At 46.2% G+C, this 25,326-nt stretch overlaps 1 protein-coding gene across 6 annotated transcripts in view; it reads left to right on the top strand.

Moving 5' to 3' along the window:
• APBA2 (amyloid beta precursor protein binding family A member 2) overlaps positions 1-25,326 on the top strand; it is a 343,044-nt gene that overhangs the window by 279,286 nt on the left and 38,432 nt on the right. For all 6 annotated transcript variants that reach the window (XM_038747002.1, XM_038746997.1, XM_038747001.1 and 3 more), the window contains 2 exons: positions 84-296; positions 5,060-5,179. In XM_038747002.1, the coding sequence (XP_038602930.1) occupies positions 84-296; positions 5,060-5,179 (333 nt within the window). The remainder of the gene's footprint in view (positions 1-83; positions 297-5,059; positions 5,180-25,326) is intronic.

Raw genomic sequence — 25,326 nt, 5'->3', positions numbered from 1 at the left:
ATTATTATTATTTTTATTAAAAAACAAGAGGGTCTTGAGGTGGAGCCGGGTGGCTTTCCTAACGGTGTTGTTTTTCATTGCAGCTGCAGCTAGAGAAGCAGAAGGGGGAGATCCTGGGGGTGGTGATTGTGGAATCGGGCTGGGGCTCCATCCTCCCGACAGTCATTCTGGCTAATATGATGAACGGAGGTCCCGCGGCCCGCTCTGGCAAGCTGAGCATTGGAGACCAGATCATGTCCATCAATGGGACCAGTTTAGTGGGTCTTCCTCTTGCCACGTGCCAAGGAATCATCAAGGTACCAAACCCCCTCCCTGCCTCCTTTCTCTCTCCCTTTCCCCTCTTTCCCCTCCCTCTCCACCCGCCTTTCCTTCTCTTTGCTCTGTTACTCTATTTATTTATTACTCTATTTATTTATTATTACTCTATTATTACTCTATTTATTTATTACTCTATTTATTTTACTATTACTCTATTTTACTTATTACTCTATTTATTTTACTTGTACATATCTATTCTATTTATTTTATTTTGTTAGTATGTTTGGTTTTGTTCTCTGTCTCCCCCTTCTAGACTGTGAGCCCGCTGTTGGGTAGGGACTGTCTCTCTATTTTGCCAATTTGTACTTCCCAAGCGCTTAGTACAGTGCTATGCACACAGTAAGTGCTCAATAAACGTGATTGATTGATTGATTGATTTGCCATCAATTTGCTCATAGCCTGTGGTTGGTTTTTATTCATGTTAATGTCCCTCTCCCCTTCTAGACTGTACACTCGTTGTAGGCAGGGAGCAGGCCTGCTAATTGTTGGATCGTGCTCTACCCATAGTACGTGCTCAATAAATACCATCGGTTGATTCATTGATTGGCAAACCAAACCGGATGACTTTTTATTTGCCAAGTGGGTGAAAGGAGAGGGTCTCAGAGCTGGTGGAGATGTAAATTCCTTTTGCTTCCCTGCCTGTCTGGCAGGAAATCCAGGCTGTGGGTCAGACTGGAGGATGCTGCAGTGAATGCCCCCATGGGCACGGAAGACGGCTACCCCAAGAGGAGTTCATTAGGAGTCTTATTTGTAGTGGAGTTATTGTCTCCAGTCCAAATCTGCCTCCCTTTTCCTATTTCTCCCAGGCATTATAGCTCATTATTATTTGATGTGTCTTGCTGAGGTATTATTTCTCTACAAAATAATTCCAATAATAATATAATAGGAATTGGCTACTATGTGCCAGAGAAGCAGTGTGGCTTAGTGGGAAGAGCCCAGGCTTGGGAGTCAGTGGTCATGGGTTCTAATCCTGCCTTTGCCGCTTGTCAGCTGTGTGACCTTGGGCAAGTCACTTAACTTCTCTGTGCCTCAGTTACCTCATCTGTAAAATGGGGATGAAGACTGTGAGCCCCATGTGGGACAACCTGATTACCTTATATCTACACCAGCACTTAGAACAGTGCTTGGCACATAGTAAGCGCTTAACAAATACCAACATTATTATTATTATATGCCAAGCACTGTAATCATAATAATAATAATTGTGGTATTGTTTAGTGCTTACTATGTGCCAAGCATTTTTCTAAGCACTGGGGTAGATACAAATTAATCAGGTTGGACACAGTCCCTGTCCCTCATGGGGCTCACAGTCTTAATCCCCATTTTAAAGGTGAGGAACTGAGGCACAGAAAAGCAAAGTGAACAGCCCAAAGTCACACAGACAAGTGGCAGAGCCAGGATTAGAAGTCATGCTGCTTCCCTGAGGGCTGGGGCAGATACAGGACAATCAGATTGGACACAGTCCCTGCCCCATATAGACTTACAGTCTAAGTAGGAAGGGGGATTGGGTATTGAATCCCTATTTTACCAATGCAGAAACTGAGGCACGGAGAAGTGAAATAACTTGCCCAAGGTCACACAGCAGGTAAACGAGGGAGCCGGGTTCCAAACCCAGTTCCTTTCACTCTTAGGACCATGATCTTTCCACGAGGTATTGCTGCTTTCCGCTATTATTGGGAAGGTGATTATGAGGGTTTAGGCTGCAGGATTTAGTGGATGAAAGTAGCTTTAAGTCTCACTTCTTTAGGGATATATATAGAGTTGAGAGAGCTGCCAGCAGCCTAAAGATGATGTTCACTACTTTCGCTGAGGCTAGTGAGTGATACACAGAGTGGGCACAGGGCTGATTCAGTAAATGTTCTCTAAAACAACAATAATAATTATGGTATTTTTTAAGTGCTTACTATGGGACAAGCACTGTTCTAGGCAATTCCTCAACGCCATCTCTCTCCTCGACCCCCTCCAATCTGGCTTCCATCCCCTACATTCCACCAAAACTGCCCTCTCAAAGGTCACCAATGACCTCCTGCTTGCCAAATCCAATGGCTCCTACTCTATCCTAATCCTCCTCGACCTCTCAGCTGCCTTCGACACTGTGGACCACCTCCTTTTCCGCAACACGCTATCCAACCTTGGCTTCACATACTCTGTCCTCTCCTGGTTCTCCTCTTATCTCTCCGGCCGTTCATTCTCAGTCTCTTTTGTGGGCTCCTCCTTCCCTTCCCATCCCCTTAGTGTAGGGGTTCCTCAAGGGTCAGTTCTTGGTCCCCTTCTGTTCTCTATCTACACTCACTCCCTTGGTGAACTCATTCGCTCCCACGGCTTCAACTATCATCTCTACACTGATGACACCCAAATCTACATCTCTGCCCCTGCTCTCTCTCCCTCCTTTCAGGCTCGTGTCTTCTCCTGCCTTCAAGACATCTCCATCTGGAGGTCTGCCCACCATCTAAAACTCAATATGTCCAAGACTGAACTCCTTATCTTCCCTCCCAAACCCTGCCCTTTCCCTGACTTTCCCCTCACCGTTGATGGCACTACCATCCTTCCCATCTCACAAGCCTGCAACCTTGGTGTCACCCTCGACTCTGCTCTCTCGTTCACCCCTCACATCCAAGCTGTCACCAAAACCTGCCGGTCTCACCTCGGCAACATCGCCATGATCCACCCTCTCCTCTCCATCCAAACCGCTACCCTGCTGGTTCAATCTCTTATCCTATCCCAACTGGATTACTGCATCAGCCTCCCCTCTGATCTCCCATCCTCCTGTCTCTCCCCACTTCAATCTATACTTCATGCTGCTGCCCGGATCGTCTTTGTGCAGAAATGCTCTGGGCATGTTACTCCCCTCCTCAGAAATCTCCAGTGGCTAACAATCAACCTACACATCAAGCAAAAACTCCTCACTCTCAGCTTCAAGGCTGTGCATCACCTCTCCCCCTCTTACCTCACCTCCCTTCTTTCCTTCTCCAGCCCAGCCCGCACCCTCCCCTCCTCCGCCACTAATCTCCTCACCGTACCTCGCTCTCGCCTGTCCCGCCATCGACCCCCGGCCCACATCCTCCCCCTGGCCCGGAATGCCCTCCCTCCGCACATCCGCCAAGCTAGCTCTCTTCCTCCCTTCAAAGCCCTACTGAGAGCTCACCTCCTCCAGGAGGCCTTCCCAGGCTGAGCCCCCTCGTTCCTCTCCCCCTCACCCCCCACCCTTACTCCTTCCCCTCCCCACAGCACCTGTATATATGTTTGTATAGATTTATTACTCTATTTTACTTGTACATATTTACTATTCTATTTATTTTATTTTGTTAATATGTTTTGTTGTCTGTCTCCCCCTTCTAGACTGTGAGCCCACTGTTGGGTAGGGACCATCTCTATATGTTGCCAACTTGTACTTCCCAAGTGCTTAGTACAGTGCTCTGCACACAGTAAGTGCTCAATAAATATGGTTGAATGAATGAATAAAAGATAATCAGGTTGGACACAGTCCTTGTCCCACATGTCTGGCACATAGCAAGCTCACATTTATTGAGTGCTTACTGTGTGCAGAGCACTGTACTAAGTGCTTGGGAGAATCCAATACAAAAGAATTGATAGACACGATAAAATTACACTTCTCTCCCATTTCAGTAGAACCACCCCCCATCTAATGCTTTTTATTTCACTCTTTTGTCAGCATTTTCATGCTGGTATTTCTGCTGCTCCCTCACTACAAGATAAGCTGCTGAGTTTACCTTGGTTGAACCCTCTGAAGAATTTTGTCTGACTTGAATAGAGTGATTCTAGCCCATTTCAATTAAATTTATATAGTGTAGATGACGTCTCTAGCCTCTTTCTTCCAGTGCCTTTTTTTGTGAAATAGGATGTGAAAGGTAACATTTTTAAAATTGCCACATGGTCACAAAAAAATTGGGCTTCAAAATGTTTCATCATTGGTACATATTTACATTGCTTACATTGCTATCTGATCATTATATTGGCTAAATGTTTGCTGTTTCCCCTTGAAAACACACACACACACACACACACACACACACACACACACATATATATTTATATGGTTTTGGTTAGTTATTTGGATCATGGAAAGATACTAGTGTAATCTACATTCCTTCCTACAGGAAACTATAATTTGTACAATACTCTTTTAATTTACACTCTTATTTACTTGGAACCAACTAAGAGCGCTAACCTGGCTATAGCAGTGGAGTCAGACTTGGGCATCCAGACCAACTTGACTCCTTCCCCCCGGCCCTGGCTAGTGGAGAAGACAGAGGGGTGGTCTGCTTGGTCCAGCCTGCAGAACCTTCTGTTTGGTTCTCCTTGTGTGGACCAAAACAGTGGCCTAATTTCTGACCCTTCCCTATCCTGGAGGGCCTGTGGATTATCCCAATAGAAGGCAAGGCCCTTGAAGTTGGCTAAATTAACTGATTTGTAGTTACGGGGGAAGGGATTTGGATGAGGCAGGCCAGCGCAGTCACTCCACTCCAAGAGGCCAGAGCTTCAGCAAAGTCTGCTGGGTGACCTTGGGCAAGTCGCTTCACTTCTCCGGGCCTCAGTTATCTCATCTGTAAAACAGGGATTAAAATTGTAAACCCCAAGTGGGACATGGACTGTGTCCAACCTGATTACCCCAGTGCTAATTACAGCACCTGGCACTATACCATTACCCTGGAAAAAAAAATGCTGGGTGAGGCCCCAAGCGTGGCCAGGATCTTGATATGTTCCTGTTCGTGCTTGGCAGGGTCTGAAGAATCAGACGCAAGTGAAATTGAACATTGTCAGCTGTCCTCCCGTCACCACCGTCCTCATAAAGCGGCCAGACCTGAAATACCAGCTGGGCTTCAGTGTGCAAAACGGAATTGTAAGTAATGTCTTTGCCATCTAGGTTGGAAGATGGGTTAAATGCAAGGGGGCTGATTTGTCTGGATGGATGCTTTGAATGAATGCTCACCAGGAACCCGGCCAGTTGTCTTGGGAGTTCTGATCTGTGGCTGGGCCTCCCTGTGATTGTTAGCCCGGGGTGGACCATTCTGTCAGCAGCTGGGGGCTCCGGGTGGAATAGCTTCCCATCAGAGGGGTTTCTTCCTAGTCACAGGGTGCTGAAGAGCAAAGACACTTCTAGATCTGGAAAAGACCCCTTTCGGGCCATCCAGAAGATGTGGTTAAGGAGAGAACCTTAAAAAAATAAACATATGTTTCCAAGCTCGCTTCTCTAGGAGCTGAGGGGAGCCCTATCCAACAGGGATGCCAACTTGTACTTCCCAAGTACTTAACTACAGTGCTCTGCATCATCATCATCATCATCATCAATCGTATTTATTGAGCGCTTACTATGTGCAGAGCACTGTACTAAGCGCTTGGGAAGTACAAATTGGCAACATATAGAGACAGTCCCTACCCAACAGTGTTCTCACAGTCTAAAAGGGGGAGACAGAGAACAAAACCAAACATACTAACAAAATAAAATAAATAGAATAGATATGTACAAATAAAATAAATAGAGTAATAAATATTTACAAACATATAAATATGTACAAACATATTTACACAGTAAATATGCACAGTGCACACAGTAAGCACTCAATAAATATGATTAAATGAGTGAATGAATGGGAGAAGTTGGGGCAGGGCCTAGGGGTCCACCCAGTTAGGAGCTGGTGCTTGCAGATTTTACTATTAATAATAACAATAATAATACTGGTATTTAAGCACTTACTAGGTGCCAAGCAATGTTTTAAGCTCTGTGTCAGATACAAGGTAATCAGTTCTTGTCCCACATGGGGCTTATGGTCTTAATCCCCATTTTACAGATGAGGCAACTGAGAGAAGTGACTTGCCCGAGGTCATACAGCAGATGTGTGGCGGAACAGGGATGAGAACCCAGGTCCTCCAACTCCCAGGCCCCTGCTCGTTCCACTAAGCCACACTGCTTACCATGCTATTAGTCTGCACCAACCCTCCCTCCTGATTTGGTTAGAGCAGCATGGGTGAACAGACTCTGAATTGCACCAGGCCACCTCACACAAGAGTTAAGGAGAATGAAGGAGCTGGGAGTCAGGGCTTCAAGTCTCGTGTATTTCTGAAGTTCGTGGTCCTACGATGGAAAAGACACACTGGAGCTCCTCCTGAGCCTTTTGGAATGGCACTTAAAGGAAGGGAGGTCCAGGAGTTTGCAGGGCTTCTCGGTGTTCATGGTTGCCACCAAGATATCTGGTCTTCCACCAGAATGACCTGGTCTTCCACCAGAATGGTACTTGTTAAGCGCTAACTATGTGCCAAGCACAGTTCTGAGTCCTGGGGTAGATAGAAGCTAAGCAAGATGGACACAGTCTCTGTCTCACATGGGGCTCACAGTCTTAATCCCCGTTTTACAGATGAGGCAACTGAGGCCCAGAGAAGTGACTTGGCCAAGGTCATTCAGCACAAATGTGGCACAGCTGGGATTAGAAGTCAGGTCCTTTCTGAGCCCAAGGCCCGTGCCTTACCCACTAGGCCACACTGCTTCTCAGGGTTGCATAGGACTTTGCGATGGCTTCCCTCTGCCTCAGGGGCCTGGGCAAATTGTCCTGACTTCCCTAAGCTAGTCTTGTCCCTGCCCGAGGATGGAGAGGGGCTGTGTGTCTGGCTCTGCCTTAGCATTGCACCACAGTGGGACTAACTTCGCTTCCCCCTCCCTTCTTTCACCCTTCTTAGAGAGGATTGAACAAATGAGGTAGTGATCGAAGGCTGGGCAGGAGGGGAGCAAAAGAAAGAGGAGAGGATAATAATGTTGGTATTTGTTAAGCGCTTACTATGTGTCAAACACTGTTCTAAGCTCTGAGGCAGATACAAGCTAATCAAGTTGGACACAGTCCATGTCCCACATAGGGCTCACAGTCTTAATCCCTATTTTACAGATGAGATCATTGAGGCCCTGAGAAGTGAAGTGACTTGTCCCAGGTCACACAGCAGACAAGTGGTGGAGTCAGGATTAGAACCCAGATCCTTCTGACTGAGAGAGGACAGGGAGATGGTGGGGAAGTTCCCTGAGTAATCCCCAGTCTGGGGGAAGGAGGGATTGCATTGCTCCTGAGGGCACAGAGCAGACAGCCGTGAAGATTTCCGGGATAGACTGAGGGGTTTTTTGGCCGAACTTGAAGTAGGAGAGATGTGAGAAAACCCAAGCTAACAGGACCTTTTATACCCTAGGGTAAGTTTAAAACATTAAAGATGAAATGAAAAGCCCATTATCCATCTTCTGGGTCCCTATGACGTCTCAATTCAAGGTATTACCATCTGGGCATCTTCGTCCCCTGAGCTCTTCTGATTTTTTTTAAAAAAGGATGACAGTGCTTGATTGCTCAAATTTAAAGAATTGTGAAAGAAAGGGGCTGTGAGGCTCTTAAAGGACCATTTTGAGAAGCGGCCTAGCCTAGTGGAAAGATCACAGACCTGGAAGACAGAGGACCTGGGTTCTATTTTCGGCTCTGACGCGTGTCTGCTCTGTGACCTTGGACAAATCACTTCACTTTCACCGCACCTCAAGTTACCTCATCTGTAAAATGAGGATTAAGACTTTGAGCCCCACATGGGACATGGGCTGTGCCCAACCTGATTAGTTTGTATCTACCCCAGTGCTTAGTACAGTGCCTGGCACATAGTAAGTGCTTAACATATACCATTAGAAAAAAAATATATATTGCTGGAAGGAGCTGAGGGAACCAAATACCCTTAGGAAGATCTGGGCAGTGCTTCTTTTAGCTCAGCAGGGCCGCAAGTGTCAGTTTAGGGAGAAATATCCATCTCTCTGGGGCAGGTTTCTGTGAGATGGAAGGACCAAACCCTGAAGCTTCTAGACTGTGAGCCCACTGTTGGGTAGGGACCGTCTCTATATGTTGCCAACTTGTACTTCCCAAGCGCTTAGTACAGTGCTCTGCACACAGTAAGTGCTCAATAAATACGATTGAATGAATGAATGAATGAAGCACTGTCAGCTTTGGCCTCTTCACAGCTGCCCAATCGTTCCTCAGAACGATTCCAACTTTGAAAAGGACGGCGAATCTTGGATTGTTGGTGCCAACGTGTCACAAGACAGGGTGGCCCTGAGACTAGGGAAAGGTGGGTTTCTCCTTGCTAAAAGCGAGTGTGACTCTTAAGACTCATGGGATGTGGGGGCTGCTGTGTGTATTAATAATAATAATAATAATAATGATGGCATTTGTTAAGCACTATGTGTAAAGCACTGTTCTAAGCGCTGGGGGTGAATACAACGTGATCGGGTTGTCCCACGTGGGGCTCATAGTCTTAATCCCCATTTTACAGATGAGGGAACTGAGGTTTAGAGAAGTTGAGAAGCAGCATGGCTAGAGAAGCAGTGTGGCTCAGTGGAAAGAGCCCGGGCTTTGGAGTCAGAGGTCATGGGTTCAAATCCCGGCTCCGCCACTTGACAGCTGTGTGACTTTGGGCAAGTCACTTCACTTCTCTGTGCCTCAGTTCCCTCATCTGTAAAAATGGGGATAAAGACTGTGAGCCCCCCGTGGGACAGTCTGATCACCTTGTAACCTCCTCAGCGCTTAGAACAGTGCTTTGCACATAGTAAGCGCTTAATAAATGCTATCATTATTATTATTATTATTTGTTAAGCACTATGTGCAAAGCACTGTTCTAAGCACTGGGGGCGGTTACAAGGTGATCAGGTTGTCCCACGTGGGGCTCATAGTCTTAATCCCCATTTTACAGATGAGGGAACTGAGGCTCAGATAATTTAAGAGAAGCAGCAAGGCTCAGTGGCAAGAGCACGGGCTCTGGAGTCAGAGGTCATGGGTTCGAATCCCGGCTCCGCCGAATGTCAGCTGCGTGACTTCGGGAAAGTCACTTAACTTCCCCATGCCTCAGTTCCCTCATCTGTAAAATGGGGATGAAGACTGTGAGCCCCCCGTGGGACAACCTGATCACCTTGTAACCTCCCCAGCGCTTAGAGCAGTGCTTTGCACATAGCAAGCGCTTAATAAATGCCGTCATTATTATTATTTTTATTATTATTAGGTGACTTGCCCAAGGTCGCACAGCAGACATGCGGCGGAGCCGGGATTAGAATCCATGACCTCTGGCTCCCAAGCCCGGGCTCTTTCCACTGAGCCACGATTAAGGGCTCTATAGCTACAACTTTGGATTTTATTTTATTTAGATTTTGCTGTAACTAGCACTTTCAGATAAGCAGTGGAAAGGATGTAATTACAGGGTTTTAGGCAAACCGGGTTGTTAGCGATAGTTCAGCAGCACCAAGTGGACAACCTGACTTTAGCTGGGTTTTCCTGTCTTCTGTTCCTTGGATGCAACAAGCAGAGATGAGGATAAGAGGGTTTTAATAATAATGATAATAATAATGGCATTTATTAAGCGCTTACTATGTGCAAAGCACTGTTCTAAGCACTGGGGAGATTACAAGGTCATCAGGTTGTCCCACGAGGGGCTCACAGTCTTGATCCCCATTTTACAGATGAGGGAACTGAGGCCCATCATCATCATCATCATCATCATCAATCGTATTTATTGAGCGCTTACTATGTGCAGAGCACTGTACTAAGCGCTTGGGAAGTACAAATTGGCAACATATAGAGACAGTCCCTACCCAACAGTGGGCTCACAGTCTAAAAGGGGGAGACAGAGAACAAAACCAAACATACTAACAAAATAGAATAGATATGTACAAATAAATTAAATAAATAAATAAATAGAGTAAAAAAAACATGTACAAACATATATACATATATACAGGTGCTGTGGGGAAGGGAGGGAGGTAAGATGGGGGGATGGAGAGGGGGACGAGGGGGAGAGGAAGGAAGGGGCTCAGTCTGGGAAGGCCTCCTGGAGGAGGTGAGCTCTCAGCAGGGCCTTGAAGGGAAGAAGAGAGCTAGCTTGGTGGATGGGCAGAGGGAGGGCATTCCAGGCCCGGGGGAGGACGTGGGCCGGGGGTCGATGGCGGGACAGGCGAGAACGAGGTACGGTGAGGAGATCAGCGGCAGAGGAGCGGAGGGTGCGGGCTGGGCTGGAGAAGGAGAGAAGGGAGGTGAGGTAGGAGGGGGCGAGGTGATGGACAGCCTTGAAGCCCAGGGTGAGGAGTTTCTGCCTGATGCGCAGATTGATTGGTAGTGAAGTGACTTGCCCAAAGCCACACAGCTGACAAGGGGCAGAGCTGGGATTCTTTCCAATCGCCACATCAGCGGGTTTAGGATTACGGTGTTGGAAGTTGGCAGGTGAAATTATAGGCAAGCTGCATTGTTTAATAAATGCAATATGTAGGAAGGCTGAGGCGATTTCAAGATTTTTTTATGCTGGATCAATCAATCAGTCGTATTTATTGAGCGCTTACTGTGTGCAGAGCACTGTTCTAAGCGCTTGGGAAGTACAAGTTGGCAACATATAGAGACGGTCCCTACCCAACAGTGGGCTCACAGTCTAGAAGGGGGAGACAGAGAACAAAACAGAACATGTTAACAAAATAAAATAAATAGAATAAATATGTACAAGTAAAATAAATACAAAATTCAAAATTGAATCCTCAAACACTTTCAGGGCTAATTGGAGTGTATTCTATTTATTTTATTTTGTTAGTATGTTTGGTTCTGTTCTCTGTCTCCCCCTTTTAGACTGTGAGCCCACTGTTGGGTAGGGACTGTCTCTACATGTTGCCAACTTGTACTTTCCAAGTGCTTAGTACAGTGCTCTGCACACAGTAAGCGCTCAATAAATATGATTGATTGATTGATTGAGTGAGTGCCTGCCATACTCGGTATAACTAAGTCTCATCTTCCACCTCCTTTTCTGTTTCACTATTTCTGCCTTTCCAACTAATTGTCTGTTAAAATCTTGAGAACTGAGTATTTTTAACTTCACAGTCCAAAACAGTTCTTTCTATTACTATAGCAGCAGGATTAGTCCAAGGCCCGCTTGGTTAATAGAGAGAAGGTTCCGTGTGAAAATGACCTTTTCATGAGGTGCTGTAGTTTTGTTTTGTTTCATTAAAACCAGCCGCGGTTCAGCAAAGGCTGTACAGCCTGCGGTGAGCTCTCCTACCAAGAAGAGAGAACCGTACCAGCAGCCATAAAAAGCCAGTCTAGCAACTCAGAAAAGGATGTTAACATAATAATGATGGTATTTGTTAAGCGCTTACTATGTGTCAAGCACTGTTCTAAGCACTGGAGGACTGTCAGGGTGCACTGGTCTTTTCCCGAAACCTGGACACGTGGGTAAATGGTCATTTTTACCCAGCTTCTAGACTGTGAGCCCGCTGTTGGGTAGGGACTGTCTCTATGTGTTGCCAACTTGTACTTCCCAAGCGCTTAGTACAGTGCTCTGCACACAGTAAGCGCTCATTAAATACGATCGATTGATTTTTAGCAGTGGCAGCTTCGACGTGGCTCAGTGGAAAGAGCCCGGGCTTTGGAGTCAGAGGTCATTGGTTCAAATCCCGGCTCCGCCAATCGTCAACTGTGTGACTTTGGGCAAGTCACCTCACTTCTCTGGGCCCTCAGTTCCCTCATCTGTAAAATGGGGATGTGAGCCCCCCGTGGGACAATCTGGTCGCCTTGTAACCTCCCCAGTGCTTAGAACAGTGCTTTGTACATTGTAAGTGCTTAATAAATGCCATCATCATTATAATTGTTATTATTATATTCAGGAGTGGGCTGGCATTCCTACAGAAGACCTCCAACACTACAGATAAAGAAATGGTGACTGAAAAGCAGCATGGCCTAAAGGATGTGGCTTGGGCCTGGGAGCCAGAGAGGACCTGGGTTCTAATCCTGGCTCCGCCATTTCCCTGCTGTGTGACCTTGGGCAAGTCACTTCACTTCTCAGTGTGCCCAAGTTTCCTAAACTGCAAAGTGGGGATTTAGTGCCCTCCTATTTCAGTTGTGAGCCCCATGTGGGACAGGGAATCTATTCAGCCTTTATAACTTGTACCTACTCATTCATTCAATTGTATTTATTGAGCGCTTACTGTGTGCACAGCACTGTGCTAAGCGCTTGGGAAGCACAAGTTGGCAACATATAGAGACGGTCCCTACCCAACAGCGGGCTCACAGTCTAGAAGAACTTAGAATAGTACTCTTAACAGTATTTGTTAAGTAAGTGTTGAACAAATACCATAAAAAAATGTTTTTTTTGTCCCAGGACAGGTTTTGAGACTCAATCAATCAGTAGTATTTATTGAGAACTTGCTGTGTGCAGAACCTGTACTAAGCGCTTGGGAGAGTACAACAGTGTTGGTAGACATGTTCATTGCTCACAACAAGCTTGAGTCTCTGGGAACCAAGACAATGTTTAAAAATGAGACCCAGCTGAAAAATTCCCTCTCTTCTTGTTGCTGCAGGCTCTGGAACGAGGTGAGGTTAACAAAGTCCATGCCAACATTTCTAATTGCCCTTTTTCCATGTGAATTTTGTTGTATTGTACTCTCCCAAGTGCTTAGTACAGTGCCCCCCCTGCACATAGTAAGTGCTCAATAAATATGATTGATATATATATATATATATATGTGTGTGTGTGTGTGTGTGTGTGTGACTAAGCATATATCCATTCACAAACAATTTTGGCAGAGGAGTGGGTGGGGTGTCCTTTCTCTGAGCAAGGATTCGTAGGTGTCTGGAATAGACAGTCCCTTGCTTTAAGCCTTCCATAGTTACCCAGAAGGATTAATGACCATGTAATTACATCTCCCTTCCCTAATAATAATAATAATAATGGTACTTGTTAAGCACTTACTATGTGGCAAGCACTGTTCTAAACACTGGGGTAAATACAAGTTTACAGCATGGTTCAGTGGAAAGAGCAGGGGCTTTGGAGACAGTGATCGTGGGTTCAAATCCCGGCTCCGCCACCGATCAGCTGTGTGACTCTGGGCAAGTCACTTAACTTCTCCGTGCCTCAAAATGGGGATTGACTGTGAGCCCACTGTGGGACAACCTGATCACCTAGTAACCTCCCCAGCGCTTAGAACAGTGTTTTGCACATAGTAAGTGCTTAATAAATGCCATTATTATTATTATTATTATTAAGTTAATCAGGTTGGACACAGTCCCTGCCTCACATGGGGCTGACACTCTTTTCCCCATTATACACATGAGGTAACTGAAGCACAGAGAAGTTAAGTGGCTTACCCAAGTCACCCAGCAGACATGTGGTAGTACCGGGATTAGAACCCAGGTCCATCTTCCAGGCTCTATCTACTGAGCCACGCTGCTTCCTTGAAAATGGAAGCACTGTGCTATGTTCTCCCCAGGCCTGACACCTCCAAGGAGAGAGAGTTGAGGTAGGACTAAGGCAGATTGATCTCAGCAGTGCCAGTATCTGGCTAGCTGGTGGCTGGGGAGAGGAGAAGCAGTGTGGTTCAGTGGAAAGAGCCCGGGCTATGGAGTCAGAGGTCATGGATTCAAATCCCGGTTCCGCCAATTGTCAGCTGGGTGACTTTGGGCAAGTCACTTCACTTCTCTGGGCCTCCGTTACCTCATCTGTCAAATGGGGATTACGACTGTGAGCCCCCTGTGGGACAACCTGATCACCTTGTAACCTCCCCAGCGCTTAGAACAGTGCTTTGCACATAGTAAGTGCTTAATAAATATCATCATCAATCAATCAGTTTCAGGGCATGTAGAGGCAGTGGTGATGAAACCTAGGGAAATCACTGGATCCCACAGGAGTAGACTCATTCACTCATTCAGTTGTGCAGAGCACTGTACTAAGTGCTTGGGAAGTACGAGTTATCTACTGTCTTAGGAGGTAAGGAGGAGATATAGGAGGTAAGACTTGAGTGCTTACTGTGTGCAGAGCACTGTACTAAGCGCTTGGGAAGTACAACTTATCTCCTGTCTTAGAAGATAAGGAGGAGATATGGGAGGGAAAACTCCTATCTTACCTTGCTGCTCTCCTATTACAACCTAGCCCGCTCACTCTGCTCCCTTAATGCCAACCTAATCACTGTACCTCGATAATGATAATAATAATAATGATGGCATTTATTAAGTGCTTACTATGTGCAAAGTACTGTTCTAAGCACTGGGGAGGTTACAAGGTGATGAGGTTGTCCCATGGGGGGCTCACAGTCTTCATCCCCATTTTACAGTTGAGGTAACTGAAGCACAGAGAAGTGAAGTGACTTGCCCAAAGTCACACAGCAGGCAGTTGGCAGAGCCGGGATTTGAACTCGTGACCTCTGACTCCAAAGCCCATGCTCTTTCCACTGAGCCACGCTGCTTCCACTGAGTCACGCTGATCTCATCTACCTCACCACTGACCCCTCACTCACACGCTGCTTCTGGCCTGGAACTCCTTCCCCCTTCTTATCCAACAAACCACCGCTCTCCCCACCCTCACAGCCTTCATTCATTCATTCATTCGTATTTATTGAGCACTTACTGTGTGCAGAGCACTGGACTAAGCCCTTGGGAAGTACAAGTCGGCAACATATAGAGACGGTTCCTACCCAACAACAGGCTCACAGTCTAGAAGAGGGAGAGAGACGACAAAACAAAATATGTGAACAGGTGTCAAGTCATCAGAATAAATAGAAGTAGAGCTAGATGCACATCATTAACAAAATAAAATAAATAGAATAGTAAATATGAACAAGTAAAATAAATAGAGTAATAAATCTGTACAAACATAAATACAGGTGCTGTGGGGAGGGGAAGAAGATAGGGCAGGGGGGATGGGGAAGGAGAGACTGTGAGCCCACTGTTGGGTAGGGACTGTCTCTATATGTTGCCAACTTGTACTTCCCAAGCACTTAGTACAGTGCTCTGCACACAGTAAGCGCTCAATAAATATGATTGATGAAGAAGGAGGGGGCTCAGTCTGGGAAGGCCTCCTAATCAATCAATCAATCATATTTATTGAGCGCTTACTATGTGCACAGCACTGTACCTAAGCACTTGGGAAGTACAAGTTGGCAACATATAGAGACAGTCCCTACCCAACAGTGGGCTCACAGTCTAGAAGGGGGAGACAGAAAACAAAACCAAACATACTAACAAAATAAAATAAATAGAATAGATATGTACAAGTAAAATAAATAAATAAATAGAGTAATAAATATGTACAAACATATATACATATATACAGGTGCTGTGGGAAAGGGAATGAGGTATGATGGGTGGGATGGAGGGGGGACAAGGGGGAGAGGAAGGAGGGGGCTCAGTCTGGGAAGGCCTCCTGGAGGAGGTGAGCTCTCAGTAAGGCCTTGAAGGGAGGAAGAGAGCTAGCTTGGAGGATGGGCAGAGGGAGGGCATTCCAGGCCAGGGGGAGGACGTGGGCTGGGGGTCGACGGCGGGACAGGCGAGAATGAGGCACGGTGAGGAGATTAGCGGCAGAGGAGTGGAGGATGCGGGCTGGGCTGGAGAAGGAGAGGAGGGAGGTGAGGTGATGGACAGCCTTGAAGCCCAGGGTGAGGAGTTTCTGCCTGATGCGCAGATTGATTAGTTAGCCACTGGATATTTTTGAGGAGCGGAGTAATATGCCCAGAGCGTTTCTGGACAAAGATAATCCGGGCAGCAACATGAAGTATGGATTGAAGTGGAGAGAGACACGAGGATGGGAGATCAGAGAGAAGGCTGATGCAGTAGTCCAGAAGGGATAGGATGAGAGCTTGAACGAGCAGGGTAGCGGTTTGGATGGAGAGGAAAGGGCGGATCTTGGCAATGTTGCGGAGCTGAGACTGGCAGGTTTCGGTGACGGCTTGGATGTGAGGGGTGAATGAGAGAGCGGAGTCGAGGATGACACCAAGGTTGCGGGCTTGTGAGACGGGAAGGATGGTAGTGCCGTCAACAGTGATGGGAAAGTCAGGGAGAGAGGTGAGCTCTCAGTAGGGCTTTTATTAAAATCATGTCTTCTTCAAAAGGCCTTTTGCAACTGAGCTCTTATTTCCCCTCCTCCCACTCCCTTCTTCGTCACCTTCTCTTGAATTTGTACTCCTTTATTCAATTAGCACTTACTATGTGCCAGGCACTGTACTAAGAGTCTCCCCCTTCTAGACTGTGAGCCCGTTGTTGGGTAGGGACCGTCTCTCTATGTTGCCAACTTGTACTTCCCAAGCGCTTAGTACAGTGCTCTGCACACAGTAAGTACTCAATAAATATGATTGAATGAATGAGTAGATACAAGATAATCAGGTTGGACATGGTCCACGTCCGACATGGGGCTCACAGTCTTAACATTTTACAGATGAGGTAACTGAGGCACAAAGAAATTAAGTGACTTAATAATAATAATGGCATTTGTTAAGCACTTACTATGTGCAAAGCACTGTTCTAAGCACTGGGGAGGATACAAGGTGATCAGGTTGTCCCTCATGGGGCTCACAGTCTTAATCCCCATTTTACAGGTGAGGTAACTGAGGTACAGAGAAGTGAAGTGACTTGCCCAAAGTCACACAGCTGACAAGCGGCAGAGTCAGGATTTGAACCCATGACCTCTTACTTCCAAGCCCTTGCCCTTTCCACTGAGCCACACTGCTTCTCTCTCTCTCTCCCTCACGCTGCTTGCCCAAGGATACATAGCAGGCAAGTGACAGAGGCAGGATTAGAACCCAGGTCCTTCTGATTCCCAGGCCCATGCTCCATCCACTAGGTCACACTGCTTCTGCTTGATGAGGAAAGGAATGGGAAACCATTTTATGTTTTTCAGGAACGGGTAGATGCTTATGCTTACACTACGACATTTTAGAAAGGTGATCTGGGTAGCAGAGTGAATTAGGACCAGATAAGGGCTGAGGCTGTAGACAGAGAGGTGAGTGACTAGGCAGCTAACCTAGTCTGCTTAGGATTTTGCAAATAGACTAGCCTCGTGGCTGTTTGGATGGGACGAAGGAGTCGATCCTGGAAATGTTGGGGAAGAAGAACTGACCGGATTTGGCAACAGACTGAATATGGAAGTAATTTGTACTTCCCAAGCGCTTAGTACAGTGCTCTGCACATAGTAAGCGCTCAATAAATACGATTGATGATGATGATGATATGGGGGATGAGAGGGAGAGAGATTAGTCAAGATTAGTGCCCAGGTTATGAATTTGAGTCAGCTCAGTTCCCAAGCTCTGCTCCCAGCCTTTCCCCTCTTCAGATTCTCAAAGTCCTTCCGCCTTTTCCTCAGCGGCAGCCGGGGCCAGAGTTAAGGCTGTGCTTTACGGCCCTCAGCCAAACTTTGCTCTTTTATGCCCCAAAAGGATGCCCACCCCTCCATCCCTCTCTCCCTTATACAGTCAAGGCGGTCTTGGGTTGGGCGGTCCCAAGGCTGCTTTAATAATAGTAATGGTAATAATAATAATAGGGGTATTTGTTAAGCACTTACTACGTGCCAAATACTGTACTAAGCGCTGGGGTGGATACAAGAAAATTGGGTTGGACACAGGCCCTGTCCCAGGTGGGGCTCACAGTCTCAATGCCTTGCGCTTAGAACAGTGCTTTGCACATAGTAAGTGCTTAATAAATTCCATTATTATTATTATTATTTTACAGATGAGATAATCGAGGCACAGAGAAGTGAAGTGACTTGCCCGAGGTCACACGTCAGACACGTGGCAGAGTCAGGATTAGAACCCAGGCCCGGGCTGCTTTAACCAGGTCCCCCACAGCCTTGGCTTCAGACTGCATCTCGGGCTGTGGTGGTCCGTGCCCCGTTACCGGGGAGGACCCAGGACTGCCCTGGCTGGGGTGGGGACGTGCTCCTGCATCGGATCCTGGGTTGGGGGTAGGGGGTGGCTGTGGAGGGGGCACTGGGACCAGCACAGAATTGGGAATCTTCCATTCCCGGCAGTTCCCAGGGGTCACCCCGTGTCATATCGCCAGGTGAGAGAAGCGGAGTCGGTGAAATGAGACATTTAGTAGATTCTTGAAGTTGTCTCAGAGTGCAACAGGAAAGTTCTTCCAGATGAAGCCAATAAATCTGCATGAATTTATCCCTCTTATGATTCCTTTTTCCCCACTGACCCAGAAAATAGGACATAGGCTGCTGCCCGAATCAATCATTGCGCTCTGGAGTGTTTTTAGAGCAGCTAGATTTGAATGAAAAATAGAGACTCAGATGCTTGAGCATCCGTTCCACCTTTGCCCGGATTGGAGACTGTTTCGAAGGGATGCCTCCTCCAAGAGGCCTTCCCTGACTAAGCCCTCTTTTCCTTTTCTCTCACTTCCTGCTGCGTCTCCCTGACTTGCTCCCTTTATTCCTCTCCCCTCCCATATCTGTCGTTTATTTATTCATATTAATGTCTGTCTCCCCCTGAAGACTGTAAGCTCCTTTTGTGCGGGGAATGTGTCTGTGATATTGTACTGTCCCAAGCACTTAGTACAGTGTTCTGCACCCAGTAAGCCCTCAATAAATATAACTGACTGACTTTTCCAAACCCCTTCCTGATGATGATGGTATTTGTTAAGCACTTATTATGTGTCAAGCACTGTTCTAAATGCTGGGATAGGTATATGATAATCGGGCTGGACACAGTTCCTATCCCATGTGGGGCTCACAGTCTTAGTCCCCATATCGCAGACAAAGTAACTGAGGCATAGAGAAGTGAAATGACTTGCCCAGGGTGACACAGCAGACAGGTGGTAGAGCTGGGATTAGAACCCAGGTCCTTCTAACTCCAAGGCCCATGCGCTATCCACCAGGTCACGCTGTGGTATTTAAGGGCATACTATGTGCCAATCATTTCTAAGTACTAAGCACTGGAGTAAATGAAAGTTAATCAGAGTGGACACAGTTCTTGCCTCAGAGGAGGCTCCAGTCTAGGTAGGAGGGAAAATGGGTAGTGAATCACCATTTTACAGATGATGAAACTGAAGTAAAAAGAAGTGAAATGTCTTGCCCAAGATAATACAGTAGGCAGATGGCAGCACCAGTGTTAGAATCCCAGTTTTCAATTATGCCCCACAAATACCAGCCAATGCCTGTTTTTCTTTTCTTTTTTTAAGGTATCATTAAGAGCTTCTGATGTTCTAAGCACTGGGGTGGATACTAGATAGTCCAGTTGGACAAAGTCCCTGTCCCACGTGGGGCTCACGGTCCGAGTTGGAGGGAGGAGGATTTAATATCCATTTTACCGATGAGGTAACCGAGGCCCAGAGAAGTGAAGTGACCAGCCCGAAGTCACACAGCAGACAAGTGGTGGAGCTGGAATGAGAACCTATGGTCTTTCCACTAGGACACTCTGGTTAGGGGAGCTCAATAAAAGGCCCCTGTTGGAACTTGCTGTGAGCCACCCTCTCCACGACTATTAAAGCTTCTGATGGACAATATTTCCCTCTCCCCTCAGGGAGCCCGAACACCATGTAATCATCATCAGTGATGCTGCCTAAAGGATCGATGCCACAGCGGGGGTGGTGTTGGGAGGATGTAACAATGCTCTCCCAGACCTGACAGGGACCAGAGGACCACTTGACACTGACAATTTGTCACAAGAAATGTTTTCTTCAGGAAGTAGAGTCCTCTGGGGCGCTTAGAGCATGTACTGGAGCGTGTCTCATCTAGCCAGCCGTCCTGCTCAATCACATTTCCCAGGCGTGTTCAGCGGTGGCTGACTGGTAAACCCGAAGGAAAAAGAGACTGGGTAGCAAACAGCCCAGGGAATGTCGCTTTTTATTGTTGTGTTGTACTTTCCCAAGCGCTTTGTACAATGCTCTGCACGTACTGCGTGCTCAATAAGTATGATTGAATGAATGAATGAAGTGATGGCCGAGAAAGAGAGTCTTTCTTGTTTCAATCCTGCTGGGTGGCCTCGGGTTATATTCTTGTTAGTGTGGACCTTGTCCATTTTCAAAGGACAGGAGGCTCCTGCTTGCAGCATTTTGCATTGCCACGTATAGATCAGTCAGTGCCTTTTTTTTGAGCACTGCTCTGTGCAGAGCACAGTTTTAAGGGTCTCGGAGAGTCCAAGAGTTTTAATAGGCCTGATCCCTGCCCTCAAGGAGTTTACAAGCTAGCAGGGAAGACAAACACTTAGAGAATTCACATGTAAAATAAGGAAAATGGGATATGGACATGACCTAAGTGCTCTGCGCACAGTAAGCGCTCAATAAATACGATTGGATGAATGACCTAAGGCTTTAGTAATTGGGTGGGTAAAATATGTTCAGAGTGGCCTGAGAAAGTGTCTACCAACTCTATTATATTTTTTTGAGCACTACTCTGTGAAGAGCACAGTTTTAAGGGTCTGGGAGAGTCCAAGAGTTTTAATAGGCCTGATCCCTGCCCTCAAGGAGTTTACAAGCTAGCTGGGAAGACAAACACTTAGAGAATTCACATGTAAAATAAGGAAAACGGGATATGGACATGACCTAAGTGCTCTTCGCACAGTAAGTGCTTAATAAATACGATTGAATGAATGACCTAAGGCTTTAGTAATTGGGTGTGTAAAATATGTTCAGAGTGGCCTAAGTGTCTACCAACTCTATTATAGCGCTTGGACCGGTGCTTGGCACATAGTAAGCGCTTAATAAATGCCATTATTATTATTCTGATCCTGATCACCTTGTATCCTCCCCAGTGCTTGGAACGGTGCTTGGCACATAGTAAGTGCTTAATAAATGCCATTATTATTATTCTTATCCTGATCACCTTGTATCCTCCCCAGTGCTTAGAACGGTGCTTGGCACATAGTAAGCGCTTAATAAATGCCATTATTATTATTCTGATCCTGATCCCCTTGTATCCTCCCCAGCGCTTAGAATGGTGCTTGGCACATAGTAAGCACTTCATAAATGCCATTATTATTATTCTTATCCTGATCACCTTGTATCCTCCCCAGTGCTTAGAGCGGTGCTTGGCACATAGTAAGCGCTTAATAAATGCCATTATTATTATTATTCTTATCCTGATCACCTTGTATCCTCCCCAGCGCTTAGAACAGTGCTTTGCACATAGTAAGCGCTTAATAAATGCCATTATTATTATCATTATTACTCACCCAAGCGCTTAATACAGTGCTCTGCACACAGTAAGTGATCAATAAACATGATCAATTCATTGATTTATGGAAGGGGATGTGAATATGCAGTTACTTTGGTGGTGCACAACTGCTGGAGTGGCAGTTGTGGGGAAGAGAAGCAGTTTTGTCTAGTAGAAAACACGTAGGTTTGAGAGTCAGGGGACCTGGGTTCTAATCCTGACTCCACCACTGGTTTGCTGTGTGACCTTGGGTAAATCACTATCTTTTCTTTGTCTCAGTCCCCTCATCTGCAGAAAGGGGATTCAATACCGGTGCTCCTTCCTACTTAGAATGTGAGCTCCATGTGGGACGTGATGATCAATCAATCAATCAATCGTATTTATTGAGCGCTTACTGTGATGATCTCGTGTCTCATTTATTACAGTGCTTAGCACACAGTAAGGACTTACCAAATGCCGCAATTCTTATTATTTTGATTATCATTATTATGCAGGTGAGATTAGAAATTAGTTGAGGAAGACCCCCCTGGAGGGAATGAGGCTCAGTGTGGCATAGTGAAAAGTGCATGGGCCTGTGAGACAGAGGACCTGGGTTCTAATCCCAGATCTACCACTTACCTGCTGTGTGACCTTGGGGAAGGCACTTAACCTCTCTGTGCCTCAGTTTCTTTGTTTGTAAAATAGGGGTTAAATCTTACTTCCTTCTACTTAGATTGTGAGTCCCATGTGGGACAGGGACTATGTCTAACTTGATAACCTTGTCTCTGCCCCAGTGATTAGAACAGTGCTAGACACATAGTAAGTGCTTACCAAAAACTATACCTATTAATTATTATCACTAGGTAATCTTAGGAAGGCTTTGAAGAAGAGCTGAGGTCTATTGGATATGAGAAGCAGCGTGGCTCAGTGGAAAGAGTGCGGGCTTTGGAGTCAGAGGTCATGGGTTCAAATCCCGGCTCTGCCAATTGTCAGCTGTGTGACTTTGAGCAAGTCACTTAACTTCTCTGAGCCTCAGTTCCCTCATCTGTAAAATGGGGATTAAGACTGTGAGCCCCCCGTGGGACAACTGGATCACTTTGTAACCTCCCCAGTGCTTAGAACAGTGCTTTGCACATAGTAAGTGCTTAATAAATGCCGTCATTATTGTTATTTGAATCAATCAATCGATCGTATTTATTGAGCACTTACTGTGTGCAGGGCACTGTACCAAGCGCTTGGGAAGTACAAGTTGGCAACATATAGAGACAGTCCCTACCCAACAGTGGGCTCACAGTCTAGAAGGGGAAGGGAAGTGGAAGGGAGGTCCCAAGATGAGGCAATCAACCAATCAATTGTACTTATTGAGCGCTTACTGTGTGCAGAGCACCATACTAAGTACTCGGGGGAGTACAATATATCAGAGTTGGTCGACACGTTCCCTGCCCAAAAGGAGCTTACCGTCTAGAGGGGAAGACAGCCACTAAAATAAATTATGGATGTGTACATAAGTGCTGTGGGGCTGAGGGTGGGGTGAATAAAGGTACAAATCCAAGTGCAAGGGTGACGCAAAAGGGAGATGGAGTGAGGGAAGTGAGGGCTTAGTCAGGGAAGGCCTCAGTGGTAGAATGTGACCAAGAAGTAAGTCAAGAGAGTGATTTATTCAATCGTATTTATTGAGCGCTTACTGTGTGCAGAGCACTGTACTAAGTGCTTGGGAAGTACAAGTTGGCAACATATAGAAATGGTCCCTACCCAACAGCAGGCTCACAGTCTAGAAGAAAATTGATTTCCCTGATCAGGAATCGAACCCGGGCCGCGGCGGTGAGAGTGCCGAATCCTAACCACTAGACCACCAGGGTATTGAAAAAGAGGTACAGTAAGTATGTTAATTTGAGAGGAACCAAGATTGAGAGTTGGGGTGTAGTGGGAGAGAAGAGTGAATAGGTAGACTACCCTCTAACTGCAAGCTTGGTACAGGCTAGGAACCTGTCTGCTAATTCTGTTGTACTGTCTCACTCACTCAGTACAGTGCTCTGCATGTACTAAGTGCTCAATAAATGTGATTGATTGGCTGACTGATTGGTAGGTAGGGGGGAGATAGCTGATTGAGTACTTTTAAGGCAGAAGTAAGAAACCAGGTTGTTTCTGGTTCAAGAAGGGAGGCAGAGGGGGAGAAGTGGAGGCAGCAGTTGTAGACAAGCCATTTGATGAGTTTAGACAGGAATAGGAGGAGAGATATGGGGCGATAGCTGGTTGGTGTAGAGAAGGTAGCCTTAGGATAGCGCAAAGGAGGGTGTGCTTAAAGGCAGAGGGGCCGAAGACGACGGGCAAAGAAGACGGTGAGCCCGTTGTTGGGTAGGGACCATCTCTATATGTTACCAACTTGTACTTCCCAAGCGCTTAGTACAGGGCTCTGCACACAGTAAGTGCTCAATAAATATGATTGAATAAAAGAGAGGGTGAAAGTGTTCTTAGAAGGTGGCAGGTGTCGGGTTAGTGGCACAGGTCAGGGGCCATTTATGAAAGCTGATGGGATTTCCTCTTGAGTGACCACTGAGTTCGTTTGGGACATGCTACGTTTGCTTCTGGGCATGAACACTGCCTTCTGGTCTTGTAACATCCATTCTCAGAATCTTTCAAGGGCCTTGGTTTGTCTTGGACACATGGGCATAGATCTGATTCATTCTGGTGATAATTCTACAGCTACCTAGATAATAATAATAATAATAATAACGGCATTTGTTAAGCACTAACTATGTGCAAAGAACTGTTCTAAGCACTGGGGTAGATACAAGGTAAGCAGGTTGTCCCACATGGGGCTCACAGTCTTAATCCCCATTTTACAGATGAGGGACTTAGGCCCAGAGAAGTTGTGACTTGCCCAAAGTCACACAGCTGACAATTGGCAGAGCTGGGATTTGAACCCATGACCCCTGACTCCAAAGCCCAGGCTCTTTCCAATGAGCTGCACTGCTGGCAGAGAATACACTTGGATTTGCACCCTTTATTCACCCCTCCCACAGCCCCATTGCCCTTGGGTGCACATCCCTGATTCATTTATTTATGTTAATGTCTGTCTCCCCTCTAGACAGTAAGCTCTATGGGCAGGGAACGTGTCTATCAACTCTGTTATATTGTACTCTCCCAGAGTTTAGTAAAGTCCTGTGCACACAGTAAGTGTTCAATAAATACAATTGATTGATGGGTGGTCCTTTAGAAGAACACCTGCTCTTGATTTTCCACTTTTAGGCATTGCTAGCAGCGGCACTGTTAATCTAGTCTCATAAAGCCCTGTGTCTCTTTCTGATATTTCCTCTGCCACAGACCTTCCCCTGGCCTGGAAACTATCCTAGATCTGTGCCCCAAAGGAGTTATGTACATATCCAAAAATTACTTATTTATGTTAGTGTCTATCTCCCCTCTAGACTGTAAGCTTGTTGTGGGCAGGGAATGGGTCTACCAACTCTGCTATATTGTTCTCTCCCAAGCACTTAGTACAGTGCTCTGCACACAGTGAACACTGATAATAATAATTACTATTATTATGGTATTTAAGCGCTTACTATGTGCCAAACTCAATAACTACCATTGATTGATTGTGACAGAAGCTCTGGAGTGAATTGGTCTGTTGGTGTCCTGAGTTTTGTGTTTGAGAAGAATGCTTTCTTGAGTGGCACTCTCAGCTATACCACCTCTTTGAGTTTGGAGGTCACAAATGTTGGGGCTACCACAACATGTTGTAGCATTAACAAATACCATAATAACAATAATAATAATAATAATAATAATGTTGGTATTTGTTAAGCACTTACTATGTGCAAAGCACTGTTCTAAGCGCTGGGGGGAACACAAGGAGATGAGGTTGTCCCATATGGGGCTCACAGTCTTAATTCCCATTTTACAGATGAGGGAACTGAGGCACAGAGAAGTGAAGTGACTTGCCCAAGGTCACACAGCAGACATGTGGGGGAGGCGGGATTCGAACCCATGACCTCTGCCTCCCAAGCCTGTGCTCTTTCCACTGAGCCACGCGCTTCTGTATACCTTCCCTGGTCCTTTCTACCCTGTTCCTAAACACCCTCATTCCCACAGGAGCTCTTTTCTACTACCACCCTTTTG

Source organism: Tachyglossus aculeatus, chromosome 5, assembly GCF_015852505.1.
Source record: "Tachyglossus aculeatus isolate mTacAcu1 chromosome 5, mTacAcu1.pri, whole genome shotgun sequence".
Classification (NCBI taxonomy): Eukaryota; Metazoa; Chordata; class Mammalia; order Monotremata; family Tachyglossidae; genus Tachyglossus; species Tachyglossus aculeatus.
This window is presented reverse-complemented; position numbering and strand designations above follow the sequence as displayed.